The following is a 24,622-nucleotide window of genomic DNA, read 5'->3' as shown; positions in this document are numbered from 1 at the left end:
TTTTTTTTTTTTTTTTTTTTTTTTTTTTTTTTTTTTTTTTTTTTTTTTTTTTTTTTCTCTCCTCAGAAGGTGTACCGTTACACAACCGAAGTTCTAATTCTCCATTAATATGAAGTCTTTTGAGTGATTCAAAAAATAAAATCACGAGGGCTTATGTCTATGATTTAGGATATTAGAATCCTTTGGTTTCAACTAACTGTCTGTATCAACTCGATTGCCTCTTATTAACCGATATGATATATTACTGAGATTCTTGTGCAGAAAACTGTAAAGTCGATAGTGAATATGTTTTGTTCAGTGAAATTGTTGTTTTTCCTCCTCATTTTGTTATTTATTTTTTAATATGCAGCCAAGAAAGGGTTGCTTTGAAATTCGGAGTGATGATGGCGAGAAGATTATCAGTCTTCTGGTAATTACTACCTTTAACTTCAATTATAGAACATTTTCATTTCCAGTTAATTTGACATTTGCTGAATATTCAAGCTCAACGGTTTAGAATCTAATTGCTGATAGGCGAAAATGTCCTTACTCTTTGGTTAAATGGAAAGAAAAAGTGATATGGAATCAACCCAAGGGAAAGTTTTGGACGGATTACCTTGACAATCAAGATCAAGGGTAAAAAAAACTCGTGATTGAATCACTTCACAAGAGATTTGGTCAATACCAAGAGAAAGTTTTGGAACAGATTACCTTGATGATCAAGATCAAGAGTAAAAAAAAACTCGTTTCTAAACTTGTGATTCAAATCACTCTACAAAAATTTTGATCAATATCAGTTGAATGACTCTAGCTTGCAAGTTCTAAATACAAGAATTTGCAAAGTAATAGCTTAGCTCTCAACAAAGCTAAAATAGAAACTCTATCCTTTTCAATTAAAAATATGTTTAGAATTTGCATACTAGAGTCATTCAAGTGGTATTGACCAAACCTTTAGTTCGAATCGCGAGTTTAGAAAAGAGTTTTCTTTACTCTTAATCCGTTCCAAAACTTTTCCTTGGTTGATTCCACATCATTTTGTATCAGAGCTTTCCTTGGGTTGATTTCTTATCATTTGGTATCAAAGCTTACCCTTGGGTTGAGTCCTTATCATTTTGTATTTTACATATGTTATTTCTGGGTGAAATTATCTATACTATCTCGATTAAACAATTTTCAGATTTTTGTTTGATATTGGATATATATTTTAGTAATATTATCTTAAAACTTAATTAATTTATTTTTTAGTGTAATAAAGTGGGAGGATGAATATTTGAACCTCCAACCGCGGAGGAGATGGTAGATGTCTTTTAACGGCTCATATTGGCCTGAATTTTGAACTCTAAATCTTTACCATTCCATTTTCACAAATTGATGGATATGTGGGCGTATAAGGGATTCCTCGACCTTTCGACATCTTTAGATTATGCGTTTGCAATCGGTCAAGCCATCCAGTTTTGCCTACTTATTCTAATAAGTCCTCGTTGGAATTATACACTTAGATGATCTAAAGCTGTTCGATAACATCATCCGTTTCATTTATAGGATATGAAACGACCATTTACTCGTATGAAGGAGCTGAACATGGAGGAAGTGATTTCAGATATCATTGAGAAGATAAAAGGATGATGAAGAAAGCCTTTGATGAAAAATTGTCTTTTAGGATGCCATGGTTTTTTGTGGTGGTTTGGAAGCTAATCAACCAGAATAGCTTTGATGGTGGAAACTTAGGTTATGCTCATTGCCAATGCCAATGTTGTTGCCTCCTCACTTGGCATAACTGCAATGGTAAAACCATCAGGTTTGAACAAACAGGGTGGATTATTTTTGGTTTAAGAATCATTTGTCTTTGAAGAAGGTTGTCCTTTGGATTGGTAGTGGAAACCTACTCTTACACCAAGAGAGTGGCTCCATTGCATCCTTAAGTTACACATATTATGACATAGTATGATTCTTTTGGGAACAAGAGAACAGAAGCATAAAACTAGGGGAGAGATTCTATGGGACAGTTGTAGCTGCCCAATTGTCTTCTTCGGACTTTTTCTTGTGGGTTTGCTTTTCCTTTTGGACTCTCTTAATGTTTTAAAACACGAATGTTAGGGAGAAGTTTCCACCCCTTATGAAGAATGTTTTGTTTCCCTCTTCAACCGATTTAGCATCTCACAATCCACTCTCTTTGTGTCTAGCGTCCTCATTGGAGCTTGTTTCTCTTTTCAATTGATGTGGGATGATCTCACAATCTACCTCCCTTTGAGACTCCGTGTCCTCTCGTTGGCATATCGCTTGATGTTTGGCTCTGAAACCATTTTTAACAACCCAAGCCCACCGCTAGTAGATATTGTCTTCTCTAGGCTTTTCTATCTGGTCTTCTCTCAAGGTTTTAAAACATGTCTGTTAGGGAGAGGTTTTCATACCCGTATAAAGAATGCTTCATTCTCTTCTCCAACCAATGTGGGATATCACAATCTACCCTCTTTCGGGGCCTAGCGTCTTTGCTGAAATTCATTCCTCTCTCCAATCGATATGGAATTTGGTTTTCATACCCGTATAAAGAATGCTTCATTCTCTTCTCCAACCAATGTGGGATATCACAATTTACCCTCTTTTGGGGCTTAGCGTCTTTGCTGAAATTCATTCCTCTCCAATCGATATGGAATCTCACCCTATCTATGTCCTTAACTCAAAAAAGAAGTGTTAACTCAAAAAAGAAGGTATAGAACACAGACATTTGTCCTTGAAAAAGCCAATTTTGCCAATCTATGTGGCATGAAAATATACTATTCCCAATCTATTCTCCCAATCTATTCTCTAGGTCTAGAGAGCATCTTTCTTGACTTCCCACCTCTGTTGAATCGCCTCCTAGTCTAAAGGAGGTGACCAGATGTTAGATTGTTCGGTTTAGCGATTAGGGCGATTAGGGTTGTAGGTGTTAGACGAACACGACTCTCCACAATGGTATGATATTGTGGACTTTGAGCATAAGCTCTCATGGCTTTGCTTTGGGCTTCCCCAAAAGGCCTCATACTAATGGAATTAGTATTCCTCACTTATAAACCCATGATCACACCGTAAATTAGTCGATGTGGGACTTCCATCATCCAACAGTAGGTTTGTTGGTATTGACGACGTGTAGCTCCAACATTTTGACCCACCACACCTCTTATCCAATCGACCCCAATCACAACGACCTATAGTGATATGATATGAATCACCCGTCCCAAGCCTCCCACCCCTATCCCTTCATCCTCGAGCCAAGAATCATCAACATTTAGTTCCAAAAATCCCTCGAGTGGTGGCACCCAACAAGTGTGGGCGTAGTCGATGGGTGTTGATGTTATGTCTTCCCCAACTCTTCACAGTTTCAATCTATGGATTCTCGTACTCGTGTTCTAAAACCAAGTGAAACAATCTATAAACTCCCCATTGCCCTCGTTATAAAGAATACCATAGAAGTTGGAACTAAACATAACTTGACATTTTGGATCAACAACCATCCCCAAACATTAACCAAGAAGCCTTATTGGTCATTGCCCGCATTAAGACACGTCATTCACTAAATTGAATTTCTATCGTATATAAAGTGTGCCATAATATTACATAAAAACAGCCCCTCTTTGATCATTACGACCAAAATAATATTTAAACATTTCATAAAATAACCAAAAAAAAATTTTAGAAATGAAATTTAATAATAATCTCAAAACTTATTTCAATCTATTTTTTTAAAATAAAAATTTAACAATAAACCCAAAATTTGTTTCAAAATTTATTAAAATTACCACTAAATTTGAACATAACTAAAACCAAATCCACTAAAAATAATATTTCAACCCCCCAAAAAAAAAAAAAAAACCAAAAGTTAGTTAATTTTAATTTCGAGATTTTACTAAAAATGGAGAGGATTTACAATCATCCACCTTTGAATTAGTCAAATATTAGTAATTACAGTAATAATAATAATAATTTATTTTTGTTGCTATAAATTCCTCCTTCCATTCCTTCATTCCTCAACAGAGGGAAGAAGGCGAAAGAGAGGTTTAAAAATAAGGATGATGAACAATAAACCGAAGGCCCCTTCTTCTATCCTCTCCTTCGCCTTCTTTCCTCTGTTCTTCCTCCTCTGTTTCCCCTCCTCTGTTTCCGCCTTCAACATCACAAAGCTCCTCAATCAATTCCCTGAATTCGGAGCTTTCAACGATTATCTCACCAAAACCCACCTCTACGAACAAATCAACACCCGCAATACCATCACCGTCCTCGCCCTCGACAACGCCACCGTCTCTGCAATCGCCAAAAACTCCCTCGACACCGTCAAGGAGATTCTCGGTGCTCACATTATTCTTGATTACTATGACCCTGCAAAGCTCCGGAAGCTCCCCGTCGGTAAACCCACCGAAATCACTTCCATGTTTCAATCCACTGGCGACGCCGTTAAGCAACAAGGCTTCTTGAAAATCGTGCATAATAAACGAGGTGAAATCGAATTTGGATCTGCTGCTAAAGGCGCTCCGTTCAGCGCTATGCTTGTGAAATCGGTTGCTTCTCGGCCTTATGATATCTCTGTTCTGCAAGTTAGTGCTCCGATTGTGATTCCTGGTATTGGTGTTTATAATCTGCCGCCTCCTGCGCCGGAGACTCTGTTTGTTGCGCCGGTTGAAGCTCCAAGTCCGTCGCCGGCGGATGATGACGTTGACGATGCCGATTCTCCTTCGCCGTCGTCCCAGGCTCCGGCTGAATCACCGAGGAGTTCTTCTCCAAAATCGGCTGAGGTTGCGGATGATGCAGATGCACCTGGACCGGCTGACTCTGACGCTGATGGTTCGGCGGGTTCGCGTGGCCGTGTTGCCGGCGCCGGAGTTGTGCTGGCGGGGTTGGTGACTCTTTGCTTGGCTTGATGACTCTTTCCAATGGGTTATATGTTTTTTATGTGAATTATTTTGGGAGTATAGTCATTTTGTGTAACAAATGGTGAGGGTATGAAAAAATTAAAGAGAAATGTATGTGAGATAGTCCATTTTAACCGGTTGAACCCGACCGAACCGGTAGGGAATCCCAGTTTAAATGGGGGAAGAATAAGAGAGGGAAGTAGGGAGGATTTATATTAATAATATTTCGTTATAATATTGAAATTTGAATTTTTAGAGACTATCCTAACGTAATTTTGTTGCACAAATCAAAATTGAAACCAGACCGACCATGAGTTGTTACAAATGGTATCAGAGCTAGACATGGAATGGTATGTCATGAGTTGTTATAAATGGTATCATAGCTAGACATGGAATGGTGTGTCGTGTGCCAATAAGAACCTTGGGCTTTCAAGGGATGGATTGTGAGATCTCACATGTCTCTCAAAGTCTCAAGGGGGTGGATTGTGAAATCTCGTCCCATATTAACAAATGGTATTAGAGTTAGACATGTGGTGGTATGCGAACGAGTACGTTGGGCTTTCAAGGAAGTGGATTATGAGATTGCTAGCGCACAAATGATATTAGAGCTAGATATGAGGCGGTGTGCTAGTGAGTACGTTGGGGGCTCCTAAAGAGTGGATTGCGAGGTCTCACAAGTCCCGAAGTCGAACATTAGTTGATAGGTCCCAAAAGGCCGACATTAGGATTGCGAGGTCTCACAAGTTCCGAAGTCGAACATTAGTTGATAGGTCCCAAAAGGCCGACATTAGGATTGCGAGGTCTCACAAGTCCTGAAGTCGAACATTAGTTGATAGGTCCCAAAATGCCGACATTAGTTGGCCCCAAGTAACCATTTTAAAAATTTTGGTGACGATTCATACCTCAACCCACAAACTATTGAACGGGCTAACGATAAAATTCCAATAGAGATTGATGAGGGCTCCTCACTCCTAAGCACACCCAACCCCTAAGCACACCCAACCATCCTAACAAACTAAAATAGTATTGGTTCCAATGAAAGTGAGTGCCGCACAATCGTTAGTCCGTCTTCAAAAGTAGCAAGAACAAATTGGCTTAGCTCACTTGTTGGAAAGTGAGTGCCGCACAATCGCTAGTCCGCCTTCAAAAGTAGCAAGAACAAATTGGCTTAGCTCACTTGTCGTTGGAAAGTGAGTGCCGCACAGTCGCTAGTCCGCCTTCAAAAGACGCAAGAACAAGAGTGCCGCACAATCGTTAGTCCGCCTTCAAAAGTAGCAAGAACAATTTGGCTTAGCTCACTTGTCGTTGGAAAGTGAGTACCGCACAATCGCTAGTCTGCCTTCAAAAGTGCTATCGTGTCAAGTGATCTTAAAAATAAATAAAACGATATTTTACCTATTAACCTTATATTTTTGTTGTTGTTATTATTATTATTATTATTATTTATAAATAATTGGAATGGTTGGATGGAGTACATTATTTAATAAATATTATTTTGATTAAATTTTTTTTTACAAATCTATTTTAAGATTTATACCATTTACATTATCCATATTAATATCACCTTATTTCTAGACAACTACTAGTTAGAATGTTAGAATAATATATGAACGGATTCATAAGCTACTATAAGATATAATACTTTATTATATAAGAAAACTAAGATATTAATTTATATTAAATCGCATATTAGAGGAATAACTTGCTCAAGGTTGCTTAATTAATGGTATTATTAAGTTATGGAAATGGCGAACATATCCCTAATTTCATGTATTTAAATTAATTAATCTTTTTACCAAAAAAACGAATCAATAAACCTCCACTTCCCTTTTAAAGATTACTTTTAATATAATAAATAGTTTATGAATTTAATAATATAATTATCATTCATCCTCATAAAATATTTAGAGATGTCCTCGTGCCGAGTTGAGAAGCATTATCCATCCCGTTCTTGCCTTCTATTTTATTTCTCGTCTTCGTAAAATTTTATATTATCATTCCTCCGATCGGATTTTGTTACTTTTAGTTTTACAAAAAGTCAAGATGAATGATTATAAACGTCATGTTTGTTTCCTGGAATAATCTTAATTGAGATTTATCAAGTACTCGGAAATTTTCTAGATATGATATGAATTATGGATATTGTTCTGTCGTTTATTACGAGTTTGAAGATAATATGAATTGGAATTTGAAGAAGGGAAAGGAGAAGAAGCTCTCGACCCATAACAGATGGAGGAGGATTTATCAAATATGTTCTAATCTAACAACACGTTATTGGGTTGTCGACATAAAGTTTTTCATATCTTAGTTGATCTTTAAAATAAAAACGAAACGAATGCATTTGAAAGCAGATTAAATGAAGAATTCCGAACTTTTATTTAAATCGAGATAAAACAGGTAGAAAAATGATTATAAACTTATCTTATCCCATCATTTTTTTATGTTTAACACTATGAATTATATCACGACTTTACTTAAATAAAACACGATTGTTCTATAGGTTGTACGATCGTGTTTTTTAAATTCTTAAATAATTATTGATTATATTATTTTATATTTTTTAATCTTATCGTGTTATAAAAAATTAGAAGGAATTTATAAATTATCTTTCCAATACAATTAGTTCAATTTAATATATTCAATTCATTCGAAAAAATTAAGGATTTATCATCCGACCATTTCTTTTCTTAACCTTAAAATTTCAGAAAGTAACTCACAAGATTCCATTCCAGATTAAAACTATAAAATTGTCAAAAAAAAAAATAAAAAAGCTATTTTTTTCGATGACTTAAAAAACACGCTAGTTCCTCACAATATAACTTGAGATAAGGGAAGAAAAGGGTTCGTGTATCCCAACACGTGTCTAGATTAATTCAAACAACTTAAAAACGTCAGTAAAAATATATTTACAATCTCCTGCCAAGGTTTTGTTGACGAACCTCCTTCATAATCATGAGATCCCACATCCATTGGAGAGAGGAACGAGTGTCAGCGAGAACGCTGGCTCCAAAGGGGATTGGATTGTAAGATCTCACATTGGTTGGTTGCAGAAGAGAACGTAACATTTTTCTATAAGGTTGTGGAAATCTCTCCCTACCATACGCGTTTTTAAAACCTTAAGGAAGCTCAAAAGAGAGTAAAAAAGAACAATATCTGCTAGGTGGGCTCTTACAGTGACGTTATTCCCTCTTCTCCACTGTTAAGAATGAGAAATAGAAATAGAATTGAGAAAATGTGTATTCTCGTTGAAATTGATAAGCTTAAATGGGATACAAGCTTGCAATTAATGTGTACAATAAAAAAAATATAAAATAATTAAATATTGAGAATAAAATAAAATATACTATAAATTAAATATCTAGAGATATATTCCATAAATAATATATACTCTAAATATTATATCTCAATATCCACCTTACCGAGTGTTGTAACCTCTCTTACCCACATGTTTCAACGCAATTGACATCTACAATACTTACTTCCAAAACGTGAGTTAAGGCTAAAAACTATATTGAATATTTGTTTGTTCGTACGACTAACTTGTTCGTTAAATCAGAATAAATGTCGCACAATCGTTATCCTCGTCAATCCTTGTGACAAATGGTAGAATCTTTATCAACTTTTAGAAACTCTAAAATAACGATATATATTATTATCATCATCGGAAGAAGAGATTTAAGACATTATCAGATATAATAATGCACAGTTAAAGCTCATCGTTATCAAACGCATCGAGAACGAGATAAGTATTAAGAAATAAAGGATAGAGTGATAGCACTGTAAAGGGACACAACTGGCGTATGAGTATGAACGTAAAGGGAATTTGCTTCATTTTTGTGAGGCTTTCTTTACAATATCATCACTGCATACGCACGTGAGAGTGCGACAGTTTCCGGTTTCCAGTTTCAAATTAACCTTTGTTTTTTTATCCTTAAAAATCGGCGATTCTTTTCCCAATATAAAACTTTGAAATTAAAATTTGTTTGGAACTATTCTTAAAACTCTCATTAAAATTTTAAAATATAAAAATACCTTTAAAAGAATTTAAAAAATATGTTTGAATTTTCAAAATTTTCATGAATTTTTTTAATTTTTTTTAAAAAAATTCTTCAAAACTTTTAAAATAATTTTAAAAATACACTTTCCTTTAAAAAAATTCAACTTTCAATTAATACCTTTCAACTTTTTTTTATTAAAAAAAACTTTAAAAAAAAAATAATTTTTTTAAAATTTTATTATTCAAACTTTCAAAACTATTTAAAAAATCATTAACTCTCTTTTAATAATTTTTTTTTAAAAATACTCCAGAATTTTTAAAACTAGCACTAATATCGTTAGTATTTAAGGAAGATAATCTATAAGGTATAGATAACAATAATAATAATTTTTTTAAAAATAAATGTTAAAACTATTTATATTATTTTTAAAAGTTAAATCGATAAAGTATTTTTGAAATAAAATATTATATGTTTTCATCCAAAAATCAATCATAAGAGTATTTTCAAAACTTTATAAAATAAATTTAAGGGTATTTTTTAAATCGAAAATATATATATATATATATATATATATATATATATAATAATGAAATTTGTACATCATAGGTGTGTGGATCTTACCTCACGGCAGGCATAAAGAGGAACCAGAAGAAACAAAAAGGGTTCTTAGCTTGGAGGTTGGATGGTTAAAGGCATGCATACAATGCTCTTTTTTCTGGACTATAGCCCTTGTAGGGGACACCCTTTTGAGCCTATCTCGACAATATGAGGACCACCATAGCATCTTTTCTTACTTTCGTTCAAAGAAAAAGCTGATTTAGAAGTCGTTCTTAGCGGTTAATGTAACGCTCTATGTTCAAGATTCAGACCCAGATTTAGAATTTGAATTTGACATCTGGGTATTCTTCTACGACATGATCGCGTTATCTATTTGTTCTAAACTGATTCAAAGAGTGAAAACTATCCCCACGTAGCAATACGAGTCATTTCAATATGATTTGTCCATTAATTGTTACCCAATATAACATCCCTTTGACTCTCCCTCCTTCCCGTTGAAAGGAAAAACTAATGTAGGATTTAATATAACGCCCTATGCCAAGAATTAAGACCACAGATTCAACATCTGGATATTCAGCTTCACGATTTTAAAACGGTTGGTTAAGGAGAGATTTCTACTCCGCTATAAGGAATGTATCGTTCTCCTCTCCAACCGATGTGGAATTTGCTCCCAACGTCCTCACTAGTACATCATTCGGTGTTTGGCTTTGAAACCATTTATAACAACTCAACCCCACCACTAACAGATATTGCCCGTTTTGGCTCGTTTTGTATTGTTGTTAGTCTCATGATTTTAAAACACGTCTGTTAGAGAGAGGTTTCAATATCCTTATAAGAAATGTGTCGTTCTTCTCTCCAACCGATGTAGGATCTCACGTTACCTAATTGTTTTGAAGTGATTCCAAGAGTGACAAATGTCCCAAAGACCAAACACGAGCTCATTCAACATGTTTTTTTTTCTTACTCGTATGTCTTTTTGAAAAATTCTTAAGAGATCACTCAACGTACGATTATACCAAGCTATAAAGCTACCGAATAGGAAAGTTCTCCATATTGATATAAGTAGTACCTATCAACTATCGTATACATTTCTTAACCATCATATTTTCATAATCACTCTTATTAGGATATAATCTCGAACATTCCCGAACAACCTTTTTACTCGAGTATCACACTTGACCAATATTCATATCGACAAGAACGAATAAAGTACATACAAAAATAAAGTCATCTGAACGCCTTTAAAAATATGAGTTGCTATGTATGGAAATATGATCCAAGCAGATTTAAGGCATGCAAAATGGTAGAATTGACATGCCGGCGCGCACACACAGAGATGTCGTAGGTAGAGGACCATGTAGCCCACGTGATGGCAGATGGGTGAACGTTTCAGCTGTACCTTCAATATATTGAGTGTAGAGAAGCTGTAAAAGAGAGTATATTCATATGGTTTGCATCCAACGTGGTCCTATTGGATAAAGTAGAAGCTCGAGCTCACTTTTATATCTAAATATTGATTGTTCGGGATGAAAATAACTCTCGTATTGGCTAAGATTAGTTGTATGAGACGTTCGAATGACACTAAAAGTAAAAACATGAAGGTTTGTCGAAAGCAGATAATATCATACCATTGTTGAAGATATATAGATGGGAGCTACATTAGCGTGTCTTAATGACATAGTCCTAATGCTTCGTGATTGAACTCATTGACGAGACAGTGCTCTAGTGTAGAGGAGCTTACCACGTTAAAAGTGATAGATGCCTCTATTTGAGATGAAATTTGGTGGTTCTTTGCTCGCGGAAAGGATTGTTGAGAGCACGACCAAAATTAGAGGAAGATCATAGGTGTACAGCTATGAGAGCTTACTAGGGTACATGTCCAAAGAGAATGATTTTATGGTCTACCGTTCGTAACCTATTCACAACCGTTACTTTTTCTTTTTACTTCATTAACATGTGGTTATGTAAATGGAGACTCAAACGTTTTATCTTTTACGAATTCGTGTTCGTAAAAATACCATGATATGAACCAAGACATCAATCATGTGATATAAACTTCAAGGAAAATGTAAAGAACATGTTTGTTCAAATTATCACAAGATGTTACAATTCGTGCCACATTAAAGAAGAATCAGACTTCATTCATTTTTAGATAGTTACAAATTCTAGGTGGATGATAATTTAGAGTTATCATATTTCATTAATGTATTTTAACATATTTTATTTACCGTAAAATTACATTTACATAGTGACTAATTACGATCATAAAGTATACATAATGGTAATTATAATCATAAAATATGAAAGTTACCGCTCTTGAAATTCCTCATAGAAGATTAAAAAAAAAAACATTTGTGCTTGTCTTTAGCCAATAACTAAGTTTCTTTACCGTAATTTAGAATCATTCAAGTTTGACACGATCGATCTTACTTATGGAGTGATTCGAATCTCAAACAAGTATTTTTACGTTAAGATATTTGATTAACAAGATAATCTGAATCTAACCTTTTTTTGAAGTGATTCCCGAACATATCTCCAAATAAACCGACCCCTTCACGTGGCTAGCTCGTGAATGTAAGTGGGTGCAGCTTCATGACTTTATAAAATGATAATAAAAGAAAGAAGCTATATTTCTAAAGTAGCATAGAGTCTAGAGTTTACAAAGAATCTTCACCATATATATATATAAAAGTAAAGCATGAAAGAACATGTGGAGATTCTTCCTAGAAACCGAACCAAACCACACGTGTGGCTGTTGTACCCTAAAATACCTCCCTCTAGGGAATCCATGTACCCTCATATTTAAACCCATTGGGACCCACAACTCCAACACTATATATATATATATATAAACCTTCCACTTCTCCACCAAACATCACAACTAAGCAACAAACATGTCGGGGGTTTGGGTTTTCAAGAACGGTGTAATTCGGCTGATCGAAAATCCTCAAGCTGATTCCAATGGAAGGCTTGGGAACTCGAGGCGTAAGGTACTGATATACTTGCCGACAGGCCAGGCCGTGTCGTCCTACTCCTTGCTACACGAAATCCTCACATCGCTGGGATGGGAGAGGTACTATGGAGGTGATCCCGAGCTGTTTCAGTTTCATAAACGCTCGTCTATCGACCTTATTTCTCTCCCCAAAGACTATGCCAAGTTTAACTCCGTTCATATGTACGACATAGTCATTAAAAACCCTAATCTCTTCCACGTTCGAGATGTTTGAGTTTTTCGTTATTTTAAGTATTTGTCGTGCATTTTTATCATTTTGTAACAAATGGGTGCTTTGTATTATCGTAATAAGTTCATAGCATTGATGCATTTGTATCATATATATGAATAAAATAACGATATATATATATATATTTTGTTAAGGATATTTAGTAATAAATTATAGTTTACTATATATATATTATATTTGATATTTTATTATAAACAAATATCTATGCTTTACATTTATTACTATTTCTAGATAACTTTCCCACCTGGATTAAACCAACATTTATATAAAATTAGCTAAAATTATTTTAATAATTTAACTTTATAAAATTAAATAATGATAATGTAATTAAATAGTTGAAATTATTATATTTATATGAAATTATAATAATATTTATTTAAATACAACTATTTAATGCAGACTTTTTTTTTAACCATTTATTATAAACAAAATCAACCACTCTTAATTAATTTATTGAATTTTAGAAGTATAAATTCTAGCTCTCGAGAAGTGTCCTTCTTAAGTTACCAAGTGTCGAGGGATGGAATTTCAGTAGACCCGACAAAGTTGTAATTAATTATCTAACGAAAAAAGAAAACCCGAGAGAGAGAAAGGCGGCAGTATAAATAGAATCATTATTCAATCATATATAATAGGTCATGCGATGGGAATAATAATATTGACATATATGAGGTCCCCAAACGGGGTTTTCACGTGACATGCAAACTACGTTGCTGCCACTTGTCAAAATATGATTGGATAACTTTTTTGTTTGCTGCAGCACGTGCATATGACTCCCAACCCACAAGATAAACAAGCTCTGCCTTATTCCACGTAATATATATATATATTTATTTATTTATTTATTTTTCACAGGCTAATTTTTTTTTAATACTTTTATTTAAGTAATTAACGTTCTATTTTAAATTAAATATCTTCTAATTATCTTATTATCGATAATAAATGCTTTAGTTAATAGAAAGCTTACCGAAAGCGTTTTGATGTACTTGAAGGTATTTTTTTGCTTACACCACAGCCACTTTGCTCTTTGGTACTCGTCTTGCATGAAGGAATGGATCAATGTCGTAATCGATACTCGTCGTTGCTGTTGTTAGGTTTCAATGACGAGTGAATAGCCATGTATGCTAGGCATGTTTGTACGTAACAATGTCGCTTATGATTGCACATTTCGTCTTTTTTATGTCTTAGAGGAAAACTGCATTATAATCTACCGTAAGAGATTCAGTAGTTATCAAACCTATTCCGACACAATCTTATACACTCAATTGCATACATGTTTTAATACAATTGATATCTATAATACTTTCTTTTATGAGTCGAGGTTAAAGATTACTATGAGATTGTTCACGAAGTTTAACTTTCATATAACTGACTTGCTTTCTGAATTAAAACAAGTGTTGCGCAATCACTATCACTATCCCGCCACTAAAAGAGTGTGATTGTGACGCTATTTGCTATTTGTGTGCGGAGGAGAAAGAAGTGGAAATTACAGGTTAAGGGCAAAATGGTAATTTCATAAATTCAATAAAAATAAAAACCAGCGTAAATGTCTTTACCCTCCACTTATTGTCTCATATAACGCTTATTCTCTTCCCAATCTCCAAAATTTATAAAACTTACTTTTAATTAAAATAGACATTTCTAAAAGACTAAATTACAAAAATACCCTTAAATTATTTAAGTTGAAATATTAAATTTAATTGGTTAAAATTATTTTAATAATTTGACTTGCATGGAAATAAACTAACAAAAATGAGTTATCAATTAAACTTGTTTAAAGTAATTACAAGAATTAAATGTATATTAAATAAGTAAGCAAGTACTTATTTATTACCATTTATTTTAACTTAATACTCTAAAATTAAATAATATAATGTAATAAAATGGTTAAAAATATTTAATTTATATAAATTTTTTTGATAATATATTTTGTGGAAATTATAAACAAAAGCGTTGCGCTGATGGGGCTGTGGACCGCTCAAAGCCACGACCACAAACTACCATGACAGCGCAAAGGCCACCTCAGCCGCAAATTTCCTGAACTTAATCCAAAACAAAAAGTAATTGTACCGTACACGTAAGCTTCGACTCAGCTATCAATGGCTGGAGAATTTCTGTGGAGGGGATCAATTATCAAGCTCTTGTTGTGAGGCTCCCGATTGCTCACATCAAATTGCACGAATCTCGAAGATGAATGGTCGACTTTAACTGATTTTTGGAGTTGATTGATCGTTGTTCCTCTCCGGCGTCGAGCTCAGTGATTCCGTTTTTCTTCTCATTCTCTAGATTTTAGGGTTTTGAGTTTTCGTTTTTGGATATGGATTTTGTTCTTGCGAATTGCACGCATGCCGTTTTGTTTTCTGCTAAACAACGCACCTTGAAAGGTAGGAGTACGCTCGTGCGGGGAAGGAAGCAGAAGGTTTCTGTGATTAGGATTTCGAATTTTGCTGCTGAAGTCTCCGGTAGTAGAGCTGCGGCGAGTGGAAGAAGTGATGGTTCTGGTGAGAGTAAGAACTGGCAAGTGCCGAAATCTAGTACTGCCTTGGAGTTGCTGGATATTGAGCGCGGTGTTTGTATACCATTTCGCAAGTATTCTCCCGAGACAGTACGAATTTCTTAACAGTACTTTGTAAGAAACTGAATGTGTACACCATTTTTGCGTATTCGTGTCTTTCTCGTGAATTCTGCTGCTAGCTAATGCGGTTTTGAGGATCTTATTCTTTACTGCTTGACTGATGTTAATTTTCGCCATTGTTATTATCTCTCCGCAAATTTCTTGGTGTTTTATGATGATAACAATTTGCAAAACTTCTAAACTTATGAGCATGAATACTGCTAGGCTGAAATCCATTAGGAATTGGTTAAGCTTGTTAGTTCAATATATGCTGGCGCTCAATAATAGAACTCGGTCAAGATTGTCTTGCATAATCCTTTGAATCTTGTATGTAGGTGAGAAACAAGGTATTGGAATCCAGAGGAGCCGTCTTATCTCTCATTTCTCGTGGTGTGGAGATAGTTTGGAGTCTCGGATTATACTGGTCTACATTGATGTATGACTGCTTTGTCGGAAGGGATGAAGAGGTCGTTCCATTTCGTGCTCAGCAGCTTAGAAATCTCTTGTGTAATTTGGGACCTTCGTTCATTAAAGCTGGGCAGGTATGCTGCTTTTAAATTGCTTGCATTCTTTTGGTTTCTGTTTCTAATCACCATAAATGGTTTTTCTGAATGAAGTCTAAATCTGTTTTTTTATTGTAGTTCATCTATCTGCTCCCTCCATTTAGATCTTTTGATTTCCATTAATTCAAGAAAGTGCCCAGGATACCCTGATTTTTGTCTACTGAATTCATAGCCAATATTCATGGATTTCTAAGCTCCTTTTGCAGCTTGATCAGGGTTTTTCTTACTTTTTTTTCTAAATCGTGACGTTTACCATAACCAGATCGAATATGTGTTCTAGAAAGGTTTTACTTGGAGTAGCCTATAGTTCGGGAAGTGGAAACTCTATTTATCACGTGTTCTAGAAAAGACATGCCATTTCAACATCTTGGGGTTGTCTTGATCTTTCTTCCATTTTGACAGGTCCTTGCCAACAGACCCGATATTATTAGAGAAGATTATATGAATGAACTTTGCATTCTTCAAGACGATGTTCCTCCTTTTCCTAACGAGGTAGAATGTTGTTATTAGCAGTTAGTAAATCTGAGGCATCTTTATACATGATATTGTATTTTTCTGGTAATCTCATGTGGTTTGGCATTGTGTAGGTTGCGTTCAATATCATAGAAGAGGAACTGGGTCGCCCCCTTGAAGCTGTTTTTAGCAAAATTTCGTCACGGACAATAGCAGCTGCAAGTTTGGGTCAAGTCTACCGAGCTACTCTACGAGACTCCGGTGAGGATGTTGCTATTAAGGTTTGTATGAATTTTGTGTAATTAACGTTATTATTTTCCTCATATTTCTGAAAGGTCATACATTTTAAAGTTTCCATTCACGTTTAAAAAAACTTAGCCTCGGTATTGTTATATGATTTTTCTGCAGGTTCAAAGGCCTAAGATTGAGCCAATAATATACCAGGATCTTTTTCTCTTCCGAACGCTTGCTTCTTTTTTAAATGGCATCAGTCTACAAAAACTTGGGTGTAATGCTGAGCTCATAGTTGATGAATTTGGTGAGAAGTTACTGGAGGAGCTTGATTATACTTTGGTATGCGTCTGAATTGTACACTAGCAGACTAGTTTTGGAGCTGTTGAATTCTTATGCTAGTTTTGCTTCTCTTATGCAGGAAGCCCGTAACCTTGAGGATTTTCTTGAAAACTTCAAAAATGATCCTACTGTAAAAATTCCTCGTGTTTACAAACAACTTTCTGGTTCACGAGTTTTGGTGATGGAATGGATTGATGGTATCCGCTGCACCGACCCACAGGTTTGATTGTTCATATGGTTTCTTTTTTTGGTATATGAATTCTTTTGGGTACTTGAAGTATTAACAATTTACTCATTCAAACCAGGCTATTAAGAATGCTGGCATTGATGTTGATGGATTCCTAACTGTTGGAGTTAGTGCAGCATTGAGGCAATTGCTAGAATTTGGGTTATTTCATGGTGATCCCCATCCTGGAAATATTTTTGCAATGCGTGATGGACGTATTGCATATGTCGATTTTGGAAATGTTGCTGTGCTCAGTCAGGTAAGTTTTCATCTTTAATGGAAAATTAAATGAAAAATGTTAGTTTCTCCTTCTCTCATTTTGTTTTGTGGTATTGTTATTTCTATCCTTCAGCTGAATAAACAGATCTTGATCGATGCGGTCGTGCATGCTGTAAATGAGGATTATGCTGAAATGGCAAATGACTTCACTAGGCTCGGGTTTCTGGCCCCTGGAACAGATGTTGCTCCTATCATTCCGGCATTGGAAGCTATTTGGCAAAATTCTGCTGGGAAAGGGTTATCTGATTTTAATTTTCGAAGTGTCACTGGTAAACTTCCCTAGTCTATATATGATCTGTGGAGTTTTGTTTCAGTATAACACTTCTAAGTTCAACAGAAGAGTCATTAACATAGAATTGCTAAGATATCTGTTTCACGTGTTCCAGGAAAGTTCAATCAATTGGTCTATAATTATCCTATCCGAATACCTGAGAGATTCTCTCTTGTTATCCGATCTCTACTGACTCAAGAGGGAATTTGTTTTACTCTCAAGCCCAACTTCAAGTTTCTTGAGGTGAGGTTATATTTGACATATTTTATAAGTTCTACTTCCGGTGCACATTTCTTATTCAACGAAGGTGTATTTTCGTGGAGAAATTTATGGTTTTCCTGAGTTAGTTCTTTGAGGCCTGACACACAACCACCTATGAAAAAGCATTCTGATAAAGCTAGGATTCATGAGTATAACGTCTAAAATAGTTCCAACAAGTGAATTAAACTGTCAGTTAATTTCATTGGTTGCTTGGTCAACAATGCACTAGATCTTTTGTGAAATGCTTGATGCTCTTCTTTAGAAAGCTTGGTCATCATGACTTTCTTTCTTTCGTGGAAAGAAAGAAATCAGAGAATATTTACATAAAAGACATAGATTTATACAAAACCTTTTCAACAATGATGTTTACGGTTATATTTTAGTGTAAACTGTCTAATATTTTTACTTCCTATAATACCTCCCTGGTTGCAAATCGGGAGGGTCTGTTGTAAACACAATTGATATTATATTCCTTTTGTTAATTTCAATCATCAATGAAATTGTCTCTTATAAAATATAAAATAAAAAAAAAAGTACGTTGAAAGGCTCTTGATCGATTGATGGAATTGAATCTCTCCTGTTTGGGGGCCTTTATCAAAATACTCGAGCTACTGATCGAGATAGTCACTTTGTCTTTCTATAAACCCCTAGGGGCTTAGACATGGGAGAATTTGTTCCTTTCCCATTTCACTAATTCTAATCTGTTGTTTCTATAAGAGAACGGTTATATTATATTGAAAGCAATAATAGAAACTCAAGCTAAACCTTTGCTGGCATTGCCTTACCCTTATATGTTCCCTTCTCTTGTTAAGGATCTGATCTCCATCTTCATGTCTGCTATATGATCTTCTCTATTTATTTCTCAACAGGTTGCATATCCATATGTCGCAAAGCGTCTTTTGACAGATCCAAACCCGGCCTTACGTGAACGCCTCATTCAGGTTTGATCAATATTCCTGCTATCTAAAGTAATGATTAGGCATGTTTGTGTTAAAATAGTTCTTCGAAACTGATTTCCTTTTGCTTCTTACGATGGAGCTATCAGCTACTGCAGAAGTTCCTTAATATGTCAATTTTTTTTTCTTGCTCTTTAGGTTTTATTCAAAGATGGTATGTTTCAATGGAAGCGTCTCGAAAATCTTATAGTCCTTGCTAAAGAGAACGTCGTTAAGATGAGCAGCAACCCAGCATTGCAGAAGAACGACCTGTCTGTAACATTACACAGCCAGCTCTAGTTTATGTTCTTTCCGGCTTTATAATACCATTGACTTGTTTCTTCTTTGACAACCTTTTCCAGGCAAGGCTCAGGAAAAGTTGAGAAGAAACTTGACCTCAAAGATACAATCAAAGATGGGGCTCGCCTGTTCCTCCTCGACGCAGGAATCCGCCGACAGCTGCTTCTTGCTTTGACTGAAGATTCGCAGCTTCATGTTCAAGAGGTCAGTCATCTCCTTTTGTTCCCTTCTTGATTTGATTTTACTGGTATAGGATATACTAAAATGCCATGTTTTCTTCGTTAGCTCGTAGACGTCTACCGATTACTTGAAGATCAGATCGACGTACCATCAATGGCTTTGGAAGTAGCCCGAGGTAGACCTTTACGATCACTAATCATTCTAACTTTTCACATTTAGACATTTAACTTCTACATGGTCGAAATCGAACCTAATGTTCTCTCCCCACGACCGGGGCTGCCTTCACAGATTTTCCAACTGTAGTCCGGGATCTCATGCTTGCTTGGACCGAATCCGTTCTATCTGACAGATAAAAGATAGCCCTGTTTAGCCACATATAGAAATACAACTTTAATTCATTCAGGAGGCTAGTACTTAACATGTAGCTTTCTGCCATTTTACATTAGAATCATTGAACAAGAGCATTTGTAAATTACAGGGAGGTATTTTATCTTTATAGGCATACCACATATATATATATATATATATATATATATATATATATATATATATATATATATATATATATAATATATAGACAACTGTTTTGAGTAGAAAAAGGGATTCTTCTGTCGGGAACCAAAAGTTGCCATTTATTTTGGGAGGGAAAAGTATTTTTGCTCAGAAACTGAAATGCCAATTGTGTTATGTTAATACATATGTGAGATCCTATATTGGTTGGGGTGGGGTAGGGTAGGGAACGACATACATTGTGTGGAAATTCTCCCTAGTAGACACGTTTTAGAATCATAAGGCTGATAGCAATATGTAACAAAGACGATATATAACAAGTCAAATGGTATCAACTAGCGATGGGTTTAGACGGTTACAAATGGTATTAAAGTCAGTCACCAGGTGTGCTAACAAGAACGCTGGGTCCCAAGAGAGAGGTAAGTGGATTGTGAGATCCCACTTTGGTTGAGAAAAACAAAGCATCCTAACAGTGTGAAAACCTCTTCCTAGTAGACGCGTTTTAAAATTGTGAGAGAGGCTAATGACGATATGTAACAAAATGAAAGTAAACAATATCTGACGTCAAGTTATGACGTCATAAATACTTTCCAGTCTGTCTATATACTATGAAAAGTACAAACATCTTCCATACATCATTGATACAAATGATTGTGTCGGTTGGCTTTTGCAAGAGGCAGTTATATTTTTTAGTATTTACAGCCGACAGCACAAGAGCTCATCACAAAATGATGGAAGTGTCTTTTTCAAGTAATTTACTGAGTTGTTCTTGTTAAAAATTGAATGGAACAACCTACATTTCTACCAATGGGTGTTCTTCAGCAGTGTTTTTTGAACTTAGAATAAAAAATTAATAAAAAATGGAGAGAAAACGAACATAAATTTCAAAAATGAATATTTGAAAACAAACAATGACATCGTTACCAAACAAGGTATGAATTTTTCTCGACCCGAGGCCACCTAACTAGCATCAATTGCATCCGTTCTAGTTCGAAAGTACTTATCTAGAAGTTGACTTGTGCTAAAAGGGTAAGCATATCCTATGACACTGACCTGAGCCCACCATCTGAAGTTCGAACTTTTCAAAGCTAAACATAAATCAATCATCATAGAATGAAGTTGAGAAATAAAACAAAACAAACTAGGATTCGACAACAGTAGGAATGCAAGAGCACGACATTTTAGAACGTCGTACGAAGCACAGGCTCAACGCCAGGCAGTACGTCGACAACCATAAGCGAGACCGCAAGAATTAGAAAGTTCTAAATGAAACATGGGAACAAAACTTAGATCAGCTGTACACTGAAGCATCAGTTATCATCAGCTTGGCGCCTTTCAATCCTTTTTTACAATGTAATGAGTGAGCAGAACACATCTTAGAACAACCCCATAAAAGAAACCAAACAAGACTAGAAGAAAGAAAGAAGGCAACACAATCTAAGAACTAAATGTTTAAACATAACATAATTTAACAGGAATTTGAGTACTTCCTACATCTAAAAGGTTCCTCTATTTCCTTAACTCCGCTTCATTATCCGAAGCTGCCATAAAATCAAAAGAAACACGAGGAAAAATATTTGTGAGTCGGAAGGAGAAGAAAGTAGACCATGCTTAAAGATGTCCCGCTGAGTATTAAAAACAGTGCAGATCATGGGAAAGTGCATACCTAGTGGCTAGTTGTCGTAAAAGCGGGAGCGACGTCTTCGGGAACTAGGGATTGGTGAGGAAGATGAATTAATCAAGTTAGAACGATAAACTCAAACAAATCGGTATTGTGACATCTAAGCTGAACTGCTCAACTTGTAGAGCTAAGAACTAGATGCAACAAAAAGAAGTCTTATCTAATTCATAAATGTTATAATGGCTCATTTTTGTTTTAATTATTAAGGTCGATTTCAGCCAAAACATGTTAAGAAGTTCCATGAATCCCGACAAATAACGAGTTAAACGTAAATGCTTGAATAGAGCTCACTCAGGATTTGAAGGGGAAAGAATTCTCACCTCCTATGGTTGGAGCTACCCCTCGAAGTCACATTTGTACTTGCAAGTTCGTCATCAATTTCTTCTACCCCGTATTCTGCAAATTCAACTGAGGCCACCGAACTGTCATCTGAATTTGATAAGTCGTTACTTGAACGTCGACTTCCCCTTCTTGTATCGCCAATTCTTGACCTCCTTCGGTTCCTTGAGTTCCTAAAATTATCAAATACTTGATACAAGATACAAGAGGTCCACCAATTGCCTTCATCCCCAGGAAAATCCTCAAACTCATCACCACTTTCATCGTCTCCATATTCAATCATGTAGTCACCAAACACCACGCCATGAGGAACTTCTGAGTGAATGGTACTTAAGACATCAATGATCTCAGAGGACTGCTGAAAATTTTCCCAGTCAAGTAGCCGAGCAGGATCGATCTTCGAAGGACAAGCATGAGGATGCTCCAGCTGAGCATGTTGTTGTAATTCCAAATAAGTACCCAGGAATCTACATTGTTCTTCCTCACAATTACGCTTCTTCTCATCCAAATGTACACGGACCTCATCGACCACCTTCCATCCGCTAACATCCCCTCTACACAAAGGACAACATAATTTGCAATTATCTTCTGGTGCCACTGGCTCCGAGTTGATAGGAGGAACTACATCAGATGTTGATGGGGGAGTCGTGTTATGTGCATTTCTAAAACGATCAAGACAATTCGAGTGTAAATGGTCTGTGTCACACACAAAGGGGCGGCATCCTTTGTCATATGATGAACATTGCAGAAGTACAGCATTATGAGGAAACTCCAAGCATATGGAACAAATCACGTCATCCCAATTAGAAGCAAACTGATTACTATCCATGAAAGAGATGGGAAGTTGAACCTACTGTCATATAAAAACCGGATAAACCAGAAGGAACTATGAACACCTCCTCAGTTGAATCTAAGATATTAATCAAAGAATCTAATCATTGATCAATCAGGCTCAAAATGCTACAGTGAGATGACCAAATAATACACCAAATGCATTTAGAAGGCCAATCCTTTAACTACAATAATTGGCTGCACATCTGAAAATAACAACAGAACATGAATTAGGTAATAATCAATGAGTGAGATACTACAATGCAACCATTAGTTTATTCTACACGCTCTGGACAAAGACTCCAAAGTGACCAAACTTTCCAAAATTCTTACAAATAGCAACACGACTTTCTACTTGGATTTCCCAAGAAACGTGATCGTTAATATTCCCTAGAATTCCCTTTCAAAATTAATCGGAACATGAACTCTTAAAGAGTAAAGACCCAACCGAAAATCAGGTTCCAAATTTCCATCTGTTCCATTCAGTCCAGTTCTTTAGCAAACAAAAATCCGAGCAGAAACCACTGATAATGAAATAAAAACTCCAGAAAATCCAGTCCATGGCCCAGAAACAACAACAACGAAAAAAACAAAAACCCCGTCCAAAAAAGAGTTGTTCAATGCGATTACTTTAAGAACAATCACCAACAAAACAATTGATTCGAGAACTCAATACTTCAAAACAAAATGATTATCCGACGATCAGTACAAGAAATCTAGCAACGAAGTCAAAGAAACAAACACATCCAACTCGCCAAGCAAAAACACAAAAACAAAGAATCAAAGAACAGGAAGTTCAGATAAAGCAAGGCAACAGAAATCCAATCGAAATCACCTCAAAAGAGAGCGAAATTTCCAGAAAAATGGAAAATCCAGATGGAGACGAGACCTGAAAAAATAGAGGCCGAGATTTTTCACGCAAGAGAAGAGAGTATCTGCAACTTGAGCCTGGAAAAAGGGGGAGAGAGAGTGGTCAGAACGGTGGGGAGGGAGGGTATGCCCCTTTTTATAATTTTTTATAACTATATTTATTATTTAATAAATAATATTATTTGAGAGAGAAATTTTCATTATTTTTTATTTATTTATTTTTTCATTTTCTTGTGGACTCAAATTATTTTAAAAAAATAATAATAATCGGAGAATAAAGTCACACCATCATAACATTTATTATTAAATAAAATCTGACGTCTGAATATTTTCTGAAATTAAAAAAAATATTTTTTATTTAGTTATTTGTCTCTGTTTTATATTTAATGAAACATTTTTTTTTATTATAGAGTTTAATTTATTAATTTTAAAAGTTACAAATAAAAATTAATTTTTTTTAAGTGTGGTATTAAAAGAGTGACTTTGACCTATGCCAAAAGCCGAGAGAACATCTGGAAGAAAATGTTTGAAGTAAGAGTGACTCGAGCCCAAAGTCAACTAAGTCTCGAGCTCGACTGTTTGCTCAACACGACTCAAAAAAGACATCTCACGAGCCAAAATCCTATAAGGTATGGTCGGCTAGTCGACCCTGCTTTATCGTCACTTTTTCTGGAGAATCGATCACTTTTTAAAATATATAATTAAAATAAATATTTTGAAATTATCGAAATTAAAATATATAAAAAATATAGAGACAAAAAATAAATAATATGAAATTACATAAAGTAAGTAAGTAAGTAAGTAAGTAAGTAAGTAAGTAAGTAAGTAAGTAAGTAAGTAAGTAAGTAAGTAAGTAAGTAAGTAAGTATGTATGTATGTATGTATGTATGTATGTATGTATGTATGTATGTATGTATGTATGTATGTATGTATGTATGTATGTATGTATGTATGAATGAGACATGGCGGTGGGCTTTTTTTTTAATATGGGCTTATTGGAGGCTAAAGCTGGGCCGGCCTATTATCGGCCCAATAACTATCTGGGTTGAGCCCAAATATTTGGGCCATTTCCATTT

General features: G+C 35.2%; 4 protein-coding genes and 1 long non-coding RNA gene across 7 annotated transcripts; 4 read left to right on the top strand and 1 right to left on the bottom strand.

Annotated features, from left to right (window-relative positions):
- The first annotated feature begins 303 nt into the window (after window positions 1–303).
- Window positions 304–1,984, top strand: LOC111462465. The gene is made up of 2 exons (XR_002713741.1): window positions 304–409; window positions 1,522–1,984. It is a non-coding gene; the product is annotated as an uncharacterized LOC111462465 (long non-coding RNA).
- Window positions 1,985–3,818: 1,834 nt separating this feature from the next.
- On the top strand, window positions 3,819–5,119 carry LOC111462463 (fasciclin-like arabinogalactan protein 3). The gene has a single exon (XM_023106045.1). It carries the CDS (start codon window positions 4,026–4,028, stop codon window positions 4,869–4,871), a length of 846 nt encoding a protein of 281 aa, XP_022961813.1. The 5' UTR covers window positions 3,819–4,025; the 3' UTR covers window positions 4,872–5,119.
- A 7,193-nt stretch (window positions 5,120–12,312) lies between these two features.
- LOC111462464 (flowering-promoting factor 1-like) lies at window positions 12,313–12,645 on the top strand. The gene has a single exon (XM_023106047.1). It carries the CDS (start codon window positions 12,313–12,315, stop codon window positions 12,643–12,645), a length of 333 nt encoding a protein of 110 aa, XP_022961815.1.
- A 2,036-nt stretch (window positions 12,646–14,681) lies between these two features.
- Window positions 14,682–19,939, top strand: LOC111462459 (protein ACTIVITY OF BC1 COMPLEX KINASE 1, chloroplastic). Of its 2 annotated transcripts, none has more exons than XM_023106040.1 (15): window positions 14,682–15,265; window positions 15,610–15,816; window positions 16,240–16,329; window positions 16,425–16,571; window positions 16,699–16,863; window positions 16,943–17,083; window positions 17,169–17,348; window positions 17,442–17,637; window positions 17,755–17,882; window positions 18,770–18,841; window positions 18,995–19,107; window positions 19,198–19,339; window positions 19,421–19,490; window positions 19,604–19,835; window positions 19,887–19,939. In XM_023106040.1, the coding sequence occupies exons 1-14, from the start codon at window positions 14,978–14,980 to the stop codon at window positions 19,666–19,668; spliced, it is 2,004 nt and encodes a 667-aa protein (XP_022961808.1). In that variant the 5' UTR covers window positions 14,682–14,977; the 3' UTR covers window positions 19,669–19,835; window positions 19,887–19,939. The 2 variants fall into 2 exon arrangements, with proteins under 2 accessions (XP_022961808.1, XP_022961809.1); XM_023106041.1 differs by having other exon boundaries at window positions 15,167–15,289.
- Window positions 19,940–21,088: 1,149 nt separating this feature from the next.
- Window positions 21,089–23,660, bottom strand: LOC111462462. 2 transcript variants are annotated; one of them, XM_023106043.1, is made up of 4 exons: window positions 23,512–23,660; window positions 21,827–22,882; window positions 21,492–21,535; window positions 21,089–21,366 (listed from the first exon to the last, which is right to left on the bottom strand). In XM_023106043.1, the coding sequence occupies exons 2-3, from the start codon at window positions 22,672–22,674 to the stop codon at window positions 21,499–21,501; spliced, it is 885 nt and encodes a 294-aa protein (XP_022961811.1). In that variant the 5' UTR covers window positions 22,675–22,882; window positions 23,512–23,660; the 3' UTR covers window positions 21,089–21,366; window positions 21,492–21,498. The 2 variants fall into 2 exon arrangements, with proteins under 2 accessions (XP_022961811.1, XP_022961812.1); XM_023106044.1 differs by having other exon boundaries at window positions 23,566–23,660.
- Between the last annotated feature and the right edge of the window lie 962 nt (window positions 23,661–24,622).

The sequence above is a fragment of the Cucurbita moschata genome, unplaced genomic scaffold, assembly GCF_002738365.1.
Source record: "Cucurbita moschata cultivar Rifu unplaced genomic scaffold, Cmos_1.0 Cmo_Scf00027, whole genome shotgun sequence".
NCBI classification, from domain to species: domain Eukaryota; kingdom Viridiplantae; phylum Streptophyta; class Magnoliopsida; order Cucurbitales; family Cucurbitaceae; genus Cucurbita; species Cucurbita moschata.
This window is presented reverse-complemented; position numbering and strand designations above follow the sequence as displayed.

Excerpts from the sequence above, each read along its gene's own strand:
- LOC111462464 (XM_023106047.1), top strand. The coding sequence starts at position 12,313 with ATGTCGGGGGTTTGGGTTTTCAAGAACGGTGTAATTCGGCTGATCGAA.
- LOC111462462 (XM_023106043.1), bottom strand. The coding sequence starts at position 22,674 with ATGGATAGTAATCAGTTTGCTTCTAATTGGGATGACGTGATTTGTTCC. Across the intron at positions 21,536-21,826 it reads GGTAGCTCCAACCATAGGAG|TTCCCGAAGACGTCGCTCCC; the intron begins GTGAGAATTCTT and ends ACCAATCCCTAG.
- LOC111462459 (XM_023106040.1), top strand. The coding sequence starts at position 14,978 with ATGGATTTTGTTCTTGCGAATTGCACGCATGCCGTTTTGTTTTCTGCT. Across the intron at positions 16,864-16,942 it reads AGGAGCTTGATTATACTTTG|GAAGCCCGTAACCTTGAGGA; the intron begins GTATGCGTCTGA and ends TCTCTTATGCAG. Across the intron at positions 17,883-18,769 it reads CCAACTTCAAGTTTCTTGAG|GTTGCATATCCATATGTCGC; the intron begins GTGAGGTTATAT and ends ATTTCTCAACAG.
- LOC111462463 (XM_023106045.1), top strand. The coding sequence starts at position 4,026 with ATGATGAACAATAAACCGAAGGCCCCTTCTTCTATCCTCTCCTTCGCC.